At 63.2% G+C, this 16,250-nt stretch overlaps 2 protein-coding genes and 1 long non-coding RNA gene across 16 annotated transcripts; 1 reads left to right on the forward strand and 2 right to left on the reverse strand.

The window, feature by feature from the left end:
• Positions 1 to 67: 67 nt before the first annotated feature.
• SIX5 (SIX homeobox 5) lies at positions 68 to 4,275 on the reverse strand. Of its 3 annotated transcripts, XM_033843941.2 has the most exons (3): positions 3,437 to 4,267; positions 1,651 to 2,453; positions 68 to 1,375 (listed from the first exon to the last, which is right to left on the reverse strand). In XM_033843941.2, exons 1-3 carry the CDS (start codon positions 4,234 to 4,236, stop codon positions 777 to 779), a joined length of 2,202 nt encoding a protein of 733 aa, XP_033699832.1. In that variant the 5' UTR covers positions 4,237 to 4,267; the 3' UTR covers positions 68 to 776. The 3 variants fall into 3 exon arrangements, with proteins under 3 accessions (XP_033699832.1, XP_073652141.1, XP_073652140.1); XM_073796040.1 differs by lacking the exon at positions 68 to 1,375 and having other exon boundaries at positions 2,319 to 2,453; positions 3,508 to 4,272; XM_073796039.1 differs by lacking the exons at positions 68 to 1,375; positions 1,651 to 2,453 and adding an exon at positions 3,147 to 3,327 and having other exon boundaries at positions 3,508 to 4,275.
• Positions 4,276 to 5,125: 850 nt separating this feature from the next.
• DMPK (DM1 protein kinase) lies at positions 5,126 to 16,207 on the reverse strand. 12 transcript variants are annotated; one of them, XM_073796046.1, is made up of 16 exons: positions 14,867 to 16,207; positions 13,149 to 13,205; positions 12,606 to 12,699; positions 12,256 to 12,339; positions 12,069 to 12,164; positions 11,371 to 11,519; positions 11,122 to 11,215; positions 10,629 to 10,835; positions 10,284 to 10,547; positions 9,480 to 9,568; positions 8,078 to 8,186; positions 7,172 to 7,329; positions 6,984 to 7,081; positions 6,756 to 6,802; positions 6,357 to 6,442; positions 5,126 to 6,019 (listed from the first exon to the last, which is right to left on the reverse strand). In XM_073796046.1, the coding sequence occupies exons 1-16, from the start codon at positions 15,043 to 15,045 to the stop codon at positions 5,860 to 5,862; spliced, it is 1,971 nt and encodes a 656-aa protein (XP_073652147.1). In that variant the 5' UTR covers positions 15,046 to 16,207; the 3' UTR covers positions 5,126 to 5,859. The 12 variants fall into 12 exon arrangements, with proteins under 12 accessions (XP_073652147.1, XP_033699836.1, XP_033699838.1 ...); XM_033843945.2 differs by lacking the exon at positions 13,149 to 13,205 and having other exon boundaries at positions 10,299 to 10,547; positions 12,606 to 12,697; XM_033843947.2 differs by lacking the exon at positions 13,149 to 13,205 and having other exon boundaries at positions 6,357 to 6,446; positions 10,299 to 10,547; positions 12,606 to 12,697.
• On the forward strand, positions 6,954 to 9,086 carry LOC117308922 (uncharacterized). The gene is made up of 2 exons (XR_004523175.2): positions 6,954 to 7,092; positions 7,975 to 9,086. It is a non-coding gene; the product is annotated as an uncharacterized lncRNA (long non-coding RNA).
• Positions 16,208 to 16,250: the final 43 nt, after the last annotated feature.

Consider the following 16,250-nt stretch of genomic DNA (forward strand, 5'->3'; position numbering starts at 1 on the left):
GTCAGAAAGCCAGAGTCTCAAGGTGAGCTTTTTGTGGTTCAGCTTTTCCTTGCGCAAAAGCCGTTGGAAGATAGCCCACACCCCCCGAGGTTCTAGTTGTCTGTTAACTTTATTTTAATTGAAATGAAGGCATAACATGTCCTAGAAAAATAAAGATTTAGGATATAAACTAGACACAGGGGTCAGGGTTGGCCCGAGGGTCAAGGGATCTTTGGTCTGGGGCTGGACGTGCTACTGAGGGCTCTAGTCCAGGAGGAGCTAACGGAGGACCCTGGCCCACAGACCGCACACCCGCATCCCTCGTGGGCAGGAAGGGCCCGGCGGGGAGGGTCCATCAGTCTCCGGGCACAGGACTGCCCGTCCTCCACCCTCGGATTCCCGAGCAGTTCTGGGAACACTGGATGTCAGTGGAGCTATTAATAGTGTTTCAGGGAGTGATAGGGAGAGGGCTCAAGGGGGTTGGAAATCCAGCCATTCGGCAGGGCTTTCAGCTCACAGCTAGTACCAGGTCGAGGGGGGCAGAGCCCCTGAGTCAGGAGCCCCAAATCTCCCCATGTAGATCAGGAGGCAGAGCAAGGAGAGGGCTGTAACAGAGGAGGCGTCCCGTCAGAGGACGTTGCCCCGGACAGAAGTGGGCCTCCAGGGCGTGGAGAGGTTGAGCAGCCGCGGGGAGGGTGTAGTGTGTGTGGATGGCAGCCGTCTTCGTGTTTGAGAGGCTCCCTCCTCCCCGCTGTCCTCGAGCACCATTGTCATGGGAGGCCACGGGGCCTGGCGGGTCACAGTTCCAAGGGCTCTTCCACAGGCACCGACTGTAACTGGGTCAGGACCTTGGTCTCCACTTCCAGCCCCTCGTCAACCTCGCCCCCCGCCGTGGCCCCCAGGAGCAGCCCCTCGGGGTCGGGGTCCGGCAGCCTCAGCACCGTGTGGGGGGCCTGCGTCCCCAGCCCCTTCTCTGCCTCTAGCAGCCCCTCAGTGCCGGCGCTCAGTTCCAGCCCGGCTGGCCAGATGGGCACCGCCGCAGGCGACAGCAGGAGCCCCTCGGGCGGGGGCGCCTGGAAGCCGGGCAGGAAGCCGGAGGAGTCTGGGGAGAAGGGCAGACTGGCGGCGGCCGGGGCGGGGGGCGGCTGCGCAGACAGTGCGCCTAAGGCGTGGGCCTCTGGCAGAGCGGGGCTGGGGGCCACCGGGAGGGCTCCTTCGGGGACTGAGATGGCCGCGTCTGGCTTCAGGGGTAGGGCCAGGCTGGGGGCCGGCGACAGGACCTGGGAGACCAGCATGCTGGTGGGGAAGGTGGCGGTGAGGATGATCTTGCCCTGCTGCACGGCCACACCTGTCACGATGGGGCTGCCAGACACGGGGTTGGCCAGCAGGAAGTTTCCTGTGGGGAGAGGAGAAGGGCCAGGCGCAGAGGTGAAGAGTACGCCGCTGGAGAGCAGGCAGGGAGATCAGCCAGAGGCAAAAGGAGCCCCTTCAGGGTCAGGGTGAGGCCAAGTCTGCGTGGCTCGAGCCTCAGGGTACTGCCTGGCACGGGAGGGTCTGGGACCCACCCGGGATGAGCTCCCCACTCCCCACCGTTGCCCCAGGAAGCCCACTGACAGCGCCATCCCTCCCTGAGGTAACTGTACCCCCCGCCCAGCCACCAGAAAGGGGTACCTGGGGCAGTGGCCGAAGGCAGCTGCAGGGCAGTCACGCCCACCCCAGAGTTTATCAGGTGCACGTTGGCAGGGCCCGGGGCAGCTGCCACCTTCACGGGGCTGCCTGGCCCAGCTGCCAACAGCTGCAGTGGCCCCACAGCCTGAGGCAAGGTCACCACCTGGGAGGTGGGCACCACCTGGGGCAGGTTCAACAGTGGGGAGGTGGGGCCCAGGCCGGCAGGGTAGCCAGGGGGTGGGGAAAGTGGCACCACTTGTGGAGCAGCCACGGAAGTCACTGGTCCTGGGGGCAGAGGAAAGGTGGCAGCCGGCGGGGGGCCAGGCACCACCTGGGGCAGAGGCCCTGGGACCTCCTCTCCAGGCGGCCCTGAAGCAGCCACCTGGGCCCCCTTGGTCTCAGGGGCTTCAGGCTGAGCCTCCTCCAGGCGAACCTCCCCAGTCTGAGGGTCCAGGACCAGGGAGGTCTTGCCCTCGCTGGCCCCCTGGGGGCTGGGCTGCGGTGCAGGGGCTCCCCCGCCCCCGCCGAGCAGCAGGGGGCCCAGGCTGGAGGCCTCGCCCAGGGCCAGGCTGTTGATGATGACGGGGCTCCCATTGAGGAGCACCGCTGGAGAGCTGCCAGCGGCCAGGAAGCTCCCGTTCACCAGGATGGAGGAGGAGGCGGGGCACGGCGCGGGAGGGGCGGCCCCGGCCAGGAATATGGAGCCCTGGGCGGGGGCCTCGGCCGCCACTGGAGCCGCCCCCCTCTCCAGGTCCTCAGGGCTGCGGCTGGACTCGTCCTCCGTAGTCGGGTTCCCATCAGATTCGCTGGCCGGAGAAAGGATTGTGAGTTGTGGTCCCGAATGCTGCGTTTCCCCGCTGGCCAGCCCGATTCCTGCACGGAGCCGGCTGCAAAGTGCTCGGAGGAAGCACAAGCCGCCCACTGCCTCCCCACCTTTCCCCAGCCCAACTTCCTGTGCACCATTTCAGGGGGTTAGGAAACCTCCTCTCTGAGACCACCCAAGGGCCCCAGGGAGGAGCCTCTGCAATACCACTGACTAAAGGCTCAAGCTTGCCGCTTTGGGGGGAAGGAGGCCCTCCTCTCCCAACTCCTCGGCCTCAGGGCCCCGGAGGCTGAGCAACCAGGCTGCCTGAAGTCTCCTGAGTCGGCCTGAAAGGAGCCGAGTGGCTTTGGAGAGAGTAAGGAGGTAGTCGCCCGCTCAGTTCCCGGTGCCCTCCCCCGACCCCCCTCCTCCCCGGGCGTCTGAGGAGTAGGAGGCCGACGCGCAGGGTGGGAGGAGAAGGGCTTGGGTTACAGGGAAACCGGAGCTGGGGAAGGTTCACGTTTCACAACAAAGACAGAAGACGGACCACGCTGTTTGGGCCCTGAAGGGGGGGCGGGAAGGGGGGAGGTGAGACCGAGCGACGGTCTGGGAGGGCCTGGCCGCGAAGGGGACTGAACAAGCCCCTACGCCCGGTGGGGAGGACAAAGGCCCCTCCTCCTTTCCCGCAACCCCTCATTTTCTCACTGCCGCCCCGAGTCTAGCCGCGGACACGGATGGGATCTGGGACGGAGCCTTGAGTGGAGCAGAGAGAGGCGGTCTCCCGGCCTCCGCGAGAGGAGCATTGGTGTCCGGGTGTCTGGGAGAGCCGGGGCGCGTGCCCGTTCCATGCACACGGATTCCCCGCGCTCGGCTGGCGCCTGAGGGTGTGAGCGAGGGGTGTCCGAGGACAACAGGCATTGGGGGGGGGGGGCTGGTGGATGGCACGTCTCCGGGAAAGCGGGACTGGCGCCGCCCGGGTCCCCTCACCTCTTGCAGGGCGCGCCGCCGCCGCCCCCGGTCCGGTCGCGCTGTCGTCGGTTCTTGAACCAGTTGCTAACCTGCGTGAGCGAGAGGCCGGTGAGCGTGGCCAGGCGGCGCTTCTCGTCCGGCGTGGGGTAGCGGTTGCCGCGATAGCAGGCCTTGAGCGCGGCGCGGGACCGCTCCTTGAAGCAGTAGACGGTCTCTTCGCCGTCCCAGATGGTCTTGGGCAGCGGGAACTTCTTGCGCAGACGGTACTTGTCCACCGCGCCCAGCGCGCGGCCGCGGGCCCGTTCGGCCTCGTGGTAGCGCGCGCGCAGGTAGAGGTCCTGCAGAAACGCGTGGTGGGCGGCGGGGAAGGGGCGGCTCTCGAGCAGCCGGTAGAGCTCGGCGTACTCGCCCCGCTGGAAGGCCACCAGGGCCCGAGCGCGCAGCACCGGATCGCTGCCACGTAGGCGCTCGGCCGGGGGCAATGCGCCCAGGAAACGGCTCAAGCGGCCGGCGTGGCCCGCCTGTAGCAGCGCCTCGCACACGCACGCCACCTGTTCCGGCGAGAAGCGGAGACCCGTGGGCGGATCGGCAGCGGCCTCGGGGGGCGACCCGGGTACGCCCGGGGATCCCGGGCCCTCCACTTTCACCGCCGCTTCGCCCGCCCCGGCCCCGGCCGCCGCCGCTGCCTCACCCTCGGCCGCCTGCAAAGTCTGCAGAAGCTGGCGCGCTTCCTCCTCCTCCTCTTCGGTCGCCGCCGCCGCCACCGCCTCCCCCCCAGCCGCCGGCCCCGCGCTCGGCTCCGCAGGCAAGGTAGCCATGTTTTGCAACTTTGGGAAGTTCCTCCCTCCTTCTCCTCCTCCCTCGGGCTTTCCCCAGCCCCCTCCCCCGCCCGGCTCCCCTCCCCGCACCCCCCCGCAACTTCGCCCTTCCCGATCTTCTCCCGCCGACCCCGCGTCTCCCCCCTCACCACCGATGCCAGGCCCAGTTCTCTATTAGGGTCTCTGTCCCAGTGTGTGTGTGTGTGCCCGTCCCCCTCCCCGTCTGTCCGTGATTCTCCCTTTGTTTTCCCTTCGCCTCAGGCCGCGCTTTTTGCCTCCCCCCCGCGTGTGCCTCTGGTTCAGGGCCTCAGTTTCCCCATCGGGACAACGGAGAAGGCAACAGGCCGTCCGGGAGGGCTAAGGGCGCGAAGCCGCCTCCGCCCCGAGACTGAGCTTCTGCACGCCTCCGTCTCCAGGGTCCTCCGAAGGCCCCCCTCACTCCCCATCTCGGCCCGCGCTCCGCCCCTCGGAATTCCCGGCTCCGCAGGGGGGCGGGTCTGGCTGGGAGAAGGGGCGGGGGAAACGGGCTAGAAAGTTTGCAGCAACTTTTCTTGAGCGTAAGTCAGTCTCTGGAACGGATGCGCGTGGCCCGCGCAGGCGCAGTGGTAGGAGGATGGCTGCGCTAGCTGCCAGCCCAGCCCCCCCTTCACCGCGGCCTGATGGCACAGCTGGGCCACAGCTGGACAAGAGGCGGTGCCTCCTGGTGGCCCGCTCTTCTTCTCCTATTGGCCGGATGTCGAAGCCACGCCCCGCATCCCACCCCCACCCCTGATACGTCCGCTTCGCCTCCCGCTAGCTTGCTGCCAGGCCATTGGCCACCTCCACTCGCCTTCCTATTGGCCCACTGAAAAGCCTCCTGCCCTCAAAGCAAACAGCGGACACGAAGGAATTTCAGAATTTTGGGCAGACGAGAGGGCCTTTTATTCGCGAGGATCGGGGGTGGGGTCCTAGGTGGGGAAAGACAATAAATACCGAGGAATGTCGGGGTCTCAGTGCATCCAAAATGTGGATTAGGGTGCTGGGGTCCTGGAGCCTGTCAGCGGGTCGGAGGAAAGGTCAATGAATACCCATACTGCCGAGGCGGGCAAAGCCGGCTGTGGCTCCGAGAACAGCGCACGTGAGGAGGGCGCGAGAGTCCCCGAAAAAAGCGGGGCTGTCAAAAGGTAAAGGCGGAGCTCGCGCTAGACGTTCACCGCGGCAAGAGAGTCTTCCCGGGAGGGCAGGGCCTCATGCACAAGGAGGATTTGTGGTTTGCAAGCCGATGTGGGTGGGGGGTGCCTGGCGGGTGAAAGACAGATGCCGAGCCCTGGCCCTGCTGCCTTCTCTAGGTCGCAGCTTGCCCATCCACGTCGGATGCCTCAGCTAGGCCGGAGAAAGGAAGAGGTCCGCGATCCCCCCAGCAGCAGCAGCAGCAGCATTCCCGGCTACAAGCCTCCCTGGAGCCGCGGCCCCGGCTCCTCCCTCCCCGGCCGCCAGGGGGCGGGCCCGGATCACAGGGCTGGAGCTGGGGCGGAAACCCACGCTCGGAGTGCTGTGAACTGGGGGGCGGTGGGAGTGGCTTCTGGGCCGTGCCTGGGTCACCAAACCCTCCAGCGGAGCCCAAGTGGAGGACAGGCTCGGGTTCTAGGGTTCAGGCGGCGAAGGCGGCTCCCGGGCGGGGTCAGACTGTGGCAAGATAGCCGGCGCAGGCCACCAACCCAATGCAGCCCAGGGCGGCGGCACCAGCCAGAGCAGAGGCGAACAGGAGCAAGGAACGCGCCTCCGATAGGCCAGGCCTAGGGACCTGCGGGGAGAGGGCGGGGGTCAGCACTGGCGACGCGGGCCTCTGATTGGCTCCTGGGGCCAGCCCCGCCTACGCCCATAAGAGGGTCCACACGCTCCCTGCACCTGCCCCGCCCCCTCACAGCGCGAGTAGCTGTGATTGGTCGGCTCGCAAGCCTAAGTCTTGTCCCAACTCCTCATTGGCTGCCTCCTAGAAGCCTGTGTTGATTGGCTGCCCGAGTATCCTCCCTCCCCGCCGCGGGCCCCACCCCGCAGAGGCGCAGCTAAGCAGAGGCGGCTTGGGGTACGTGGAGCTGGGCGGGGGCGCGCGACGGGCGGGCGTGAGCAGCCGGACGTACCCTGGCAGGGAGCAGCAGGTGGCGGCGGTGCATGGGGCCTGGCCCCACCAGCGGGCACTGGCCCAGAGCCACGGCCGGGGGGCCATCTAGCTGGAGAGAGAAGGGACAGGTGACCCGATCCGAGCCCAGCTCGGCACGGCCGCCCTCGGCGGGGTACAAGAGACAGAGAGGGGAGTCGAGGTCGGGGAGGTCATCTAGGGAGATCCTGGATGGGATTTGGGGAGAGGCCTGAACCGAGGGAGATCTGGTAGATTTGGGCATGAATGGAGGGTGTCTGCTGACTGGAACCTCAAAGAGGTAGGGGTGAGCCTCTAAGTCTGGACAGGGGTACGGGGAGATGGGGACAGAGTCTGCAAAGGGGGCAGCAGGCTTGACGCAGGGGAAAAAGAGGGGTCTTACATGGGAAGGTGGATCCGTGGCCCGGGGACTGGGGACCCCCGTGACAGCTGGAAGGAGAAGAGAGAGGCATAGGGCGCGTGGAGGGACGGAGAAGGGCGGTGGCGCGGCGTGCCCCAGCCTGGGCCCCTCACCCTCCCCCAGGTGTATACACACGCCGCGGGCCCACCTCCCCGCCCACCCCCCCACCCCCGCCGGCGCCTCAGGAAAGGTGGTGGATGAGGGACTCGCCTGCGGCTCCCCCGGCCTGAAGCAACTCCATCCGCTCCTGCAGCTGCCGGACGTGCGCCTCCAGGTCTCGGTTACGGGCCTCGGCCTCGCGGAGTTGGCTGCAGGGGAGGTAAGGACCATGAGCCCTTCGAGACTTCGGCTAGAGAGGCTGCTAAAGGTAGTGACTGTCCCCGACTCCCGACCCTGACCTGGCGAAGTTCTGGTTGGCCGTTCGGATGGCCTCCAGCTCCTGGCTCAGGCTCTGTCGGGTGAGCACCTCCTCCTCCAGGGCCTCCTGGAGTTCCCGCAGCGTCACCTGGGCCTCTGCCACCGCCTCCGGAATGGCCTTCGGAACTGCCGCTTCAGCCTGGGTATGGGAACCGGGCTTAGGGCTGCCTGTGGCTCCTGGAGCATTCGAGACTTAGGCATAGGTTCCAGGCCTGGGATCCTCCTTTGACCTCTATTCCTGCACCCCCGAGATCTTTCTGGAATCCCCACAGCTCCTGCAGTGATCCAAGCCCCCTCCTTCCCTAACCCAGCCCAGCCCTCATCTCCAGCCTTTAATCTGGTCTCCTCCCATCCACCTTCCACACCAAAGGGCTGTTCCTGTAACACTACGCAGCTTGACCATGTCCCTCCCCTGGAGAATCTCTCCGGCCCCTCAGTGCCCTCAGGAGGAGGCCCACCACATGAAAACTAAAGGCCCTGTCTGGTGTGCGTCTGCTGGCCTCTCCAGCCTCCCCGCTCCTCACTCCTCACCCTCCTTCCTCCTGGAACAGCGCAGCCTTACTACCCTCCTTGCATGTTTCAGAGCACACCAGCTGGTTCTCCCCTCAGAGCCCTTACCCTTCTCTTTGCTGACCAATGGGTGGTCCTCCTGCTTCTCCAGGGCTTCCCCTCCCCAGAGTTCCCCTCCATGCACACTCACTGACCTGTTTTCATTTCTCTGTGGGGATCATTTCTGACTGAAGTAACCTTGTCTCTACTTTGTTTTCCATCTCTTTCTGTCAAGGAACCTCCCAGAGGGCCTAGCACTCCATGGCGCACACTATCCCTGAAGGCCTCCACTTTTCTCTCGATTCGTCCCTCACTGACCCTCTCCTCTAAAGACTCACCGCCTCCTCTGGTGGGGCCACCGTGGGTTCCAGGCTGGGCTCTTGCAATGGCTCAGGCAGCGCCTCGGCCTCCAGTTCCATGGGCGTGGAGCCCGGGATCTCATCATCCCTGGGGAGAGGAAGAGGGCGAGGGGAGGAAGAGCCGGGCCTCTGCGTTTACAGCCAGGACTCCCTAGCCTGTGCCCTGGGGCAGCCAGACCTGAAGGCTCCAGGCTTGAGGAGGGGGAGGGGCAGAGTGAAGGGAATAAATGGCCAGGCTGGTGAGACAGGTCCTCCTCTTGTTAGGAAAAGGCCTGCGCCTGGCATGGCCTCAGGCCCCTGGAAGCTGGCCTCTGCACCTTCCTTGGGAACCTGGGGTCAGGAAACCCATGTTCTAGCATCTGCCCATCTCCGTCTCCACGTGCGCTTTACAGCCCCTCTCCTAAGGGCCTCAGGAAGTGAGGGAGACACTCCCAGCTCTGGCCACCTCCAAAGGGGTGGTCTTCAGACTGGGGGTTGGACCCCAAGCCTGACTCTAGACAGCAGCCACCCCTCCCACCCCCAGACCCAGGTGCTGGGAGGAAGACAGACCCTCCCAAGGAATATGAAATTGCAGTAAAAGTGATGTTCCCTCCAACCCAGCAGTCCCTCTTGTAGAAATATGTCTCAAGGACCCAGTGACGCTCGACAAGCGCCAAGACCAACCTGCGGCTGTTCATCCAGCCTGGGTCATGGCAGAGGCGGGTTAGCTGAGTCCTGACCCGCCCAGTAAGGAGAACACTCCCCGGCGGGTCAGGATTGTGTTACAGTTTGTTCAAGAAATGGCACTTGCGGTACACTGTCCAGTAACAGAACAGATCAGAACACAGCATGTTCTCGCAGCTGGTAAGTACGTGTGCTGTGAGCCAGGGACACACAAGGCCGCTGCTGGCGGCCTTCCTTTTTCTCATCCCTATTTTCTAATATACTTGTGACAAGCAATGTATTATTTTCAGAATCAATGTTTTAAGAAGGCTTTGTGGTTATGTAATTCAGTGAGTCCGTGTTCTTTTAAGATTGACGTAACAATTCTAAACTTCTTATTCTCTAAGATTTTGAGGTCCCATGACTGTATACTAGAAATCTAAAAGTGGAAGGTCAGAAGATTCCGGAAGGCTGAGCCTGTGACTCTGAGGTTTTACATTTGAATCTAAGTTTCAAAGTACTTATGGTCTGAGAATTTAACGTCCTACAATCCTGGGCTTCTGAAAGCCCTTAGTCCCAAGACAATAAGGTTCCGAGACTGACCCTGCAATTCTCCTGGGCACCAACGGGCCAGGATGTGATAACCCCGAGCAGCCTCCTGGGGCCTCTGGAGGCAGGACCCCCCCACCCCCACCCCACCCCCGTCCACTCCTCTCAAGCTGCACAGGGTAGCACTTACCCAAGGGCCATGCAGGAATAGGAGGAGTAGCCCACGAAAGGCAGGTGGACCCCCAGTGGCATGCCTTCCTGCATATCCGACAGCGTCTCCTATAGGAGAGAAACACAGATGTGAGGTGACCAGCGGCAGTCAGGGATGGCCCCTCACTCACCCCTTCCCAGTCTTGGCTTAAGTGCCCTGCCACCCCCCCACCCCGGCCTGGGGTCTATCTAAAGTGGACCCTGCGTCATTTTCTTTCATTACATCCTGCTGCTTCCCTCAGGGCACTTGCCACAGTATAATTATATACTTCTCCAGACTGTAAGTAGATGAGGGCAGGGACCAGGGCTGACTTGGTCCATGTGTGTCCCCCGCTGTGCCCAGCACAAAGGCAGTCAGGCTGAACAAGCACGGGATAGCTCATAGGACAGCTGAGAGAGAGATGGCCTAAGCAAGGGAGATTCCTCTATGGTGCTTTCTCACCTCTCATCCTTCCAGGTCTCAGCTCAGATAGCCCCCTCCTCCAGGAAGCCCTCCAGGACCTTTCATGCTGGGTCAGGAGGCCCGCCCCCCTGCACCCCCCACCCCCATCTCAGCCCTGATCTCTCTGGGGCATCACTGTCTGGGGACAAGTCCGTGTCCTCCACTGGACTGTGAGTCTAGGTCACTGCTGGGTTCCCAGCCCTGGGGCCAAACAGGGCAGGTGTTTCTGGGGAAGGAATGATTTCAGGACCCCAGGAGGAGGGTACTCTCCTAACCTCAGTGTTACGGCGGTCGGATGCGGGGGTACCCTCTGCAGACCAGGGATCGATCGCAGGTACCTACCCCGCCCCCGCTCACCATGGCAGTGAGCCCGTCTTCCACCACATCGAAGTTGCATGTGTCTGTGGCACCCTCGAAATCCGGCGTAAAGGGGGGCGCGCTGTCTCGGAGGCTGTCCCAGTCAAGGCCAAAGAAGAAAGGATGCTTCTGGAAATCGCCTGCTCCATTCCGGCCCAGGCGCGTCTCGGGGGGACACAGCAGCTGCTGGATGAGATCGCGAACCTCGTCGGGGACTCCTGCGTCTGCCAGCGGTAGAGACAGGTGCTCCTGCTCAGAAGGAGGGGAAAAGAGGGGATGTTACCTGGGAGCATGTGCAGAGAGGTCAGGGGCTCCCCGGGCTGTGCTCACCTTGTAGTGCACGATCTTGCCGTAGGTCTCAGCCGTGGAGTCGGCGTAGAAGGGAGTCTGCCCATAGAACATTTCATAGGCGAGCACGCCCAGCGCCCACCAGTCACACTCGGGCCCGTAGCTGCCAGTCCCGGGCCCACCGCCCACGGCCTGCAGGATCTCGGGAGACAAGTAGTCCGGGGTGCCCACAGCCACCAGTGACCGCACCTGAGCCAAGAGGATCCGAGCTAGGCTTGACCCCGCCCCTCCTAGCTCTGGCTCCGCCCCCTCTTAACACTACCCTAGAGCTTAGTCCCTCCTTTTGCCTGTTCTAAGCCTGAGCCACAGGCAGGCTACGGCCTGGGTCGCCTCCTTCTTTCCCCTCCAAATCTAGTCCTGCCCTCACCCTGGCTCTGCCCGCACGCCTCAGCCCCGCCCCCACGCTGCACCTCGGGTTCCTGCTCCCGACCCGTCATTGGTAGTCCGAGTTGCCCAAGAGCGGCGCACCGCTCACCGTTCCATCCGCCCGCAACTTGAGGCAGGAGCCAAAGTCGGCCAAGCGGATGTGGCCGCAGCGGTCCAGCAGGATGTTGTCCGGTTTGATGTCCCTGCGCGGAGGAAAGAAGGGAAGGGAGAGGGATAAGTGAGCCTCTCTCCTGCTATCTCACCAGGCTCCACCCCACTAGGCAGCACCGCCTGGGCCCCACCCTCTTAAGGACCACTCTCTCCAATTCCCGCGGCCTTCAGCCCCTGCAGCGCCCACCTGTGCACGTAGCCCAGCCGGTGCACCGAGTCTATGGCCATGACAATCTCGGCCAGGTAGAAGCGCGCCATCTCGGCCGGGATCCGCTCCCCAAACTTGCTCAGCAGCGTTAGCAGGTCCCCGCCCACGTAGTACTCCATGACCAGGTACTGGGAGGGGGCGTGTCACGGGGGTCGGTACCTCGTCTGGGCGCCCACGGCCGATAGCCCGGGACAAAGACTCCCAGAGACGCCCCATCCCTGGGCAGAGACTCCGCAGCCCCAGCCCCAGCCCCAGGAGATCTCCGAGGCCAAATCAGAGACACGCCCACCCCCAATCCTCGTTCCCCCACGATGTCACTGGACAGAGATTCACTTCTCCCACCCCCGACCAAGAGAGTCAGGAAAAAGAGAACTCAGAGACCTCCCGATTATCCAGGGTATGGAGCCCAGATACCCCCTGCCCAGTGGCTCCCACATAGACTCTAGAGACTATATCATTCCAGGTAGTGCCCCCCGGAATCAACCCGGGGAAAAAGGCAGTAAGGGACATCTCCCATCCCGGGAAAGGAAGGCCAGCTCCTACCACACCCAGGGACTGCCGCATGCATTTCGAGGCAGCTCCCTGATCCTCGAACTTCCTCTGCCTGCCCACACCTCGATAACTGACAGCCTCAGGGGTGGGGGTCCGCCTCTCTAGTCGCCCGGCCTGCGGCTCACCAGGTAGTTCTCGTCCTGGAAGGCGAAGTGCAGCTGCGTGATCCAGCGCTGGTCCCCGTTCACCAACACATCCCTCTCTTCGCGGAAGCACGACACCTGCGGGGCACCCGGAGGAGCTGAAGCGGACGGGGGTGGGAGGACGGAAGGGGGGGTCCTCAGCACCCTGCACACCCAGCCCGGCCGTCACCTCGCCTCTCTTCAGCATGTCCCACTTATTCATGATCTTCATGGCGTACACCTGGCCCGTCTGCTTCATCTTCACCACCGCCACCTGAAAACCCAAACAGGGTAATAGAGCGGAGGTGGCGGGGAAACACCAGGCCTCCCCCAGATTGGATTCCACCCTTAACCCGGGCCAGACTTGGCCCCGCCCCCTCGGCAAAGCCACGCCCATTGGCCTCAAGCCCCGCCTTAGGGTCTAAACTCAGTCATTCATCAATTTCTAAGGCCCCACTTCCGGAACTCCAACATCCCGCCCACTGCAGGAAAAGTCAGGTCTCTAACCCCACTGAGCTGCCTCCGCTGCTCCAGGCTCACCTCGCTGAACGCCCCGCGTCCGATCACCTTCAGAATCTCGAAGTCATCCCTCTGCAGTCGGGCCTCCTTAAGCCTCTCCGCGATGGGCTCCACTGGGGGGGAGGGGGCGAAGGGGCGGGGATAAGAACCGAGAATCCGAGGGACTGACACTGGAGACGAGGAGAGACAGTCCCACCTTCTGTCGCTGAGTCTCCCCTGCCCCTGCCCCTCCCCTTAGCACTAGTCGGCCTCCTTAAAGACTTCACATAAACATTATGTGAGGCTTTGGGGACCCAAAACTGCCCTTGTACAGAGAAAAGTGGGATGCCTGGGAACCCCTTTCTGGGACAGGACACTGGGCCAGAGGGCTCTAGGGGGTGCAGGATGGACAGGGTGAGGTAACAAGTCTGCCGAAGGGAGGCCCTGAAGAACAGAGGAAGAAGAAATAGGCCCAGTTCTTAGAGCTCCCTGGGCTTCCGGGCCCCTACTCCCGGTGACCCCGCCCACCCCCAGGGCTCTCATTCAGTCTGTTTTGGGTCATGGCCCAGAGGCTGCAGTTTAATCCTAGGCTCAGATACTGGTGGCTCTTGGACCACACTCTGGGAAACCCTGAGTTTAGGGCTAGGACCAGGAGAAGCAACGGGAGAGGGAGACAAAGCCAGCGTGGATCCGCATCCCGGCTCCAGGGCCGCAGGCACAGTCAAGTGTGTTATCTCTACGCTCTCAACTCCAGGAGGAGGTTTTGCTATTACCCCTTATCTACAGATGAAGAACCAAGGCTCAGACAGGTGAAGTCCTCTGCCCAACGTCCTACAGCTAGCAATGTTACAGAGAGCAGTTTGGGAGGGGGAAGGCGGAGAGTGGAGGCAGGGGGAGAGGGAAGCCTGGACTCCCGGAGGTGGAAGAAGCTGGGAGCTTCTGAGGCAGGAGGGAGAGAGCAATGGGTGCAACTAGGAACGAGGGAAGATACAGTGGGTTATGGAGAGGGTTCGGGGTTCAGGAAGAGTGGGCCAGCAGGGAAGCAGCAGCCAGGGCCCAGGATGGGGGAGGGAGGAGAGAGCCAAGACACTGAGCCCTTTTAAGGCAGCGGGAACCCAGGCCCCCTCCCCCGCCCCAGCAGCCTGGCAGGGGAGGGGCCGCAGGATGCTGCTCGGGCCACAAAAGGAGTGCTCCTTACAGGAGAGCTGCCCCCACCTCAGGTCTCAGTTCATCCTCTGCAAAAGAGGAGCTGAGAGAGTTACTAAGGGCTGGGGGGATGTGGGGAGAAGGTTCTCCCAGAGGCCAAGTGGTCTAGCCCTTGGCCTCCACCTTCGCATCTGCAAAATGGGGAGAGAGAAGCAGGGCCTGGGTCAGAAAGAGATGGACACAAGAAAAGAGGGAGCGGGAGAAGGCAGAGAGACAGGAAACAGGGACGGGGACAGGGACACACAGAGCCTAAGGACCAAGAGCAAGCCACTGAGGGACAGACCAGTGGAGGGACAGAATGGCAGATGTTAGAGAGACAGAAACCCAAGTGAGCCTGAGCCTGGGCCAGGAGGGAGTGGGGCAGACAAGGCAGGAGGCTGAGGCTGAAGATGAAGCATCTTCCCTCTGGACCTGTCTCCAGGGGAAGACTTGGCCAAAAGGGACTTTGGGTGGAGGAGGAACCTACAGAGAAAGTGGGCCCACTCAGAAGAATCCTAATTCTTCCTCCTCCAACCACGGGGTGGAGGGGGTGCTTGGTGGGGCCTGTGTGCAGAGCTGGCTCTCCCCGGGCCTGCCTGAGTCACCGCGCCCTCCCAGTGCCTGGGCACCTGTTGGAGCAGCTGGAGAGGCTGGCGCCGAACACCTGCCCGTCGGCCGCGCCCCTGGCAGCTGCCCTGTGCTATCCCTTCCGCTTGCCCCTGCGATCTGGGGAACCAGGGTGGAGGGCCACAGGGCCCATTTTGGTGGGGAGGGGTCCTAGAAGACAGGGCTCCCCAGCATGTCCCTAGGCCTAGACTCGGGAATGGGGTGCAAGGGGACCATGAGAGGCTGTGCCCAACCCGGCTTACCATGGCTCCCAAGTCATGATTCTGAGTCATGGCTGCCCTGGCCTCTGTTCATCTCACTCTGCCCTGCCAGGGTGGCACAGGGGTAGGAATATGTCGCCCCAAGACCCAGCCCCAAGTTCTGGGCCCCTGAATGGGAGGTTTTCCCCGTGTCCGTCCTGCCCCCAACACCCAGCCCACACCCACCTCCCCCCTCTGCCTTGCCCCCACCCCCGAATCTGTGGGGCGCCATGCAGGTAGGTAGGCACTCACCCCACTCCAAGAAGTCGGCCACATACTTGTCCTGGGCCAGGTCGGACGCGCCCAGCTCCTGGTGGACGCCCAGGAGAAGGTCGAGCAGGGGCTCCAGCCCCAGGAAGCTGGGGTCCAGCACCAGCTGCTGAAGCCGCCTCAGCCGCACTTCGGCTGACATGTCGGGCAGGCAGCACCATGGCCCCCTCCCCGGGCCAGGGGCTCGGGGTCCTCCCGTCACGGGGCCTGGAGGGCCCTGTCCAGGCCCTGGGGCCCTGGCTGCATGTCTGCCTGTCCCTGGCTGTCCCCTGGGCCTCTCTGGCCACTTCTCTCTGCTGGCTGCTAAGGCCTCCTCCCCTTCTCCCCACCCCTCGGTCCGGCCCCCTCCAGCCTCCCAGCCTTAACCCCTCACAAGCCAGGCCCCCCCAAGTTGCTCCTTCCAGGGCCCCTCGGAACGCTTCAGTGTGAGATGAGGGGTGGTGGAGAATCTCTACCCTCAAACTACCCCACCACTGAAAAGGCAAAGCACAGAGGAACGCTACAGGTATGACAGACGCCAAAGATGAGCCCGCCCATTCCCCAGAGGGGACCAATTGAGGTTCACAGTGATTTGGTAACACCCCTCCCAAGCTCTTGAGTTGGGAGGGGGGGAGAAAAAGGGGTGAGGCCTGGGAAGGGGGGCGGGAGGCCAGGGCAGCTTTGCGGGTGACTCAGCCAAGGAGGCAGACTTTGGGATGGTTTAAATTTAGCCCTCAGGCCCTCTGCTTTACACTGACTTGTTTTTGGCAGGAGATGGGGAAGGGGTGGTGAGAGAATCGGGAAGGGAGGCCCTCAGGAGCCAGGATCAGGGGTGACCCACTGGCCAAAGCCTGGGGGAGGCAAAGGAGCCCCCAGAATAGCTCCTTGGACCCTGGCAGTGCAGCCACATTCCTGCCCAGGCTAGGATTAGAAACAGAAACATTTCGGGGGGTGGAGGGTAGAGCGGGAAGACACCACTCCCTGTGGCTCCAGAGAGCCAGCCAGGAGGGATTTTCGCTGTTCTTTCCAGGGTGGACAGTTCTCCCAGAGGAAACCATGGTCTCTAATTGGTCCTGGATGCCTGGGCCCGGCCAAGCCAGGCCTGAGGCAGCAGAAGGCCAGGGCCTATGCTGTGGCAGCTCACTCTGGGCATCTCGGGAGCTGCCTGGCGGGGGCCCCTATAATATCTGGACACTTTGAAACAACTTTTAAAACTCCCACTGAAGACTCTGAAGAGGGGGTCCTGGTGGCTCTCTTCCCTCCGAGAGTTTGGAGTGGGGCGAGGGATACTCTCCTCTGTCTGAAGGGCCCTGCCCAGGGCCTCAGGCACATCCCTCCTCTGGTTTTCAGTTCTTCCTGCCCTCAAAAGGGGGTCTGGGGGGGAGGC

The sequence above is a fragment of the Tursiops truncatus genome, chromosome 19, assembly GCF_011762595.2.
Source record: "Tursiops truncatus isolate mTurTru1 chromosome 19, mTurTru1.mat.Y, whole genome shotgun sequence".
Taxonomy (NCBI): Eukaryota; Metazoa; Chordata; class Mammalia; order Artiodactyla; family Delphinidae; genus Tursiops; species Tursiops truncatus.

Bases quoted from the DNA above. Each gene is read 5' to 3' on its own strand.
- SIX5 (XM_033843941.2), bottom strand. From the start codon at position 4,236: ATGGCTACCTTGCCTGCGGAGCCGAGCGCGGGGCCGGCGGCTGGGGGG. The intron at 2,454-3,436 runs GTGAGGGGACCC...TTCTCCGGCCAG, and splicing joins GGCGGCGCGCCCTGCAAGAG to CGAATCTGATGGGAACCCGA. The intron at 1,376-1,650 runs GTACCCCTTTCT...CTCTCCCCACAG, and splicing joins GCCTTCGGCCACTGCCCCAG to GAAACTTCCTGCTGGCCAAC.
- DMPK (XM_073796041.1), bottom strand. From the start codon at position 15,026: ATGTCAGCCGAAGTGCGGCTGAGGCGGCTTCAGCAGCTGGTGCTGGAC. The intron at 11,520-12,068 runs GTGAGCCGCAGG...GCCCCCTCCCAG, and splicing joins TCCAGGACGAGAACTACCTG to TACCTGGTCATGGAGTACTA. The intron at 11,216-11,370 runs GTGGGCGCTGCA...TCCTCCGCGCAG, and splicing joins CGGCTGGGCTACGTGCACAG to GGACATCAAACCGGACAACA.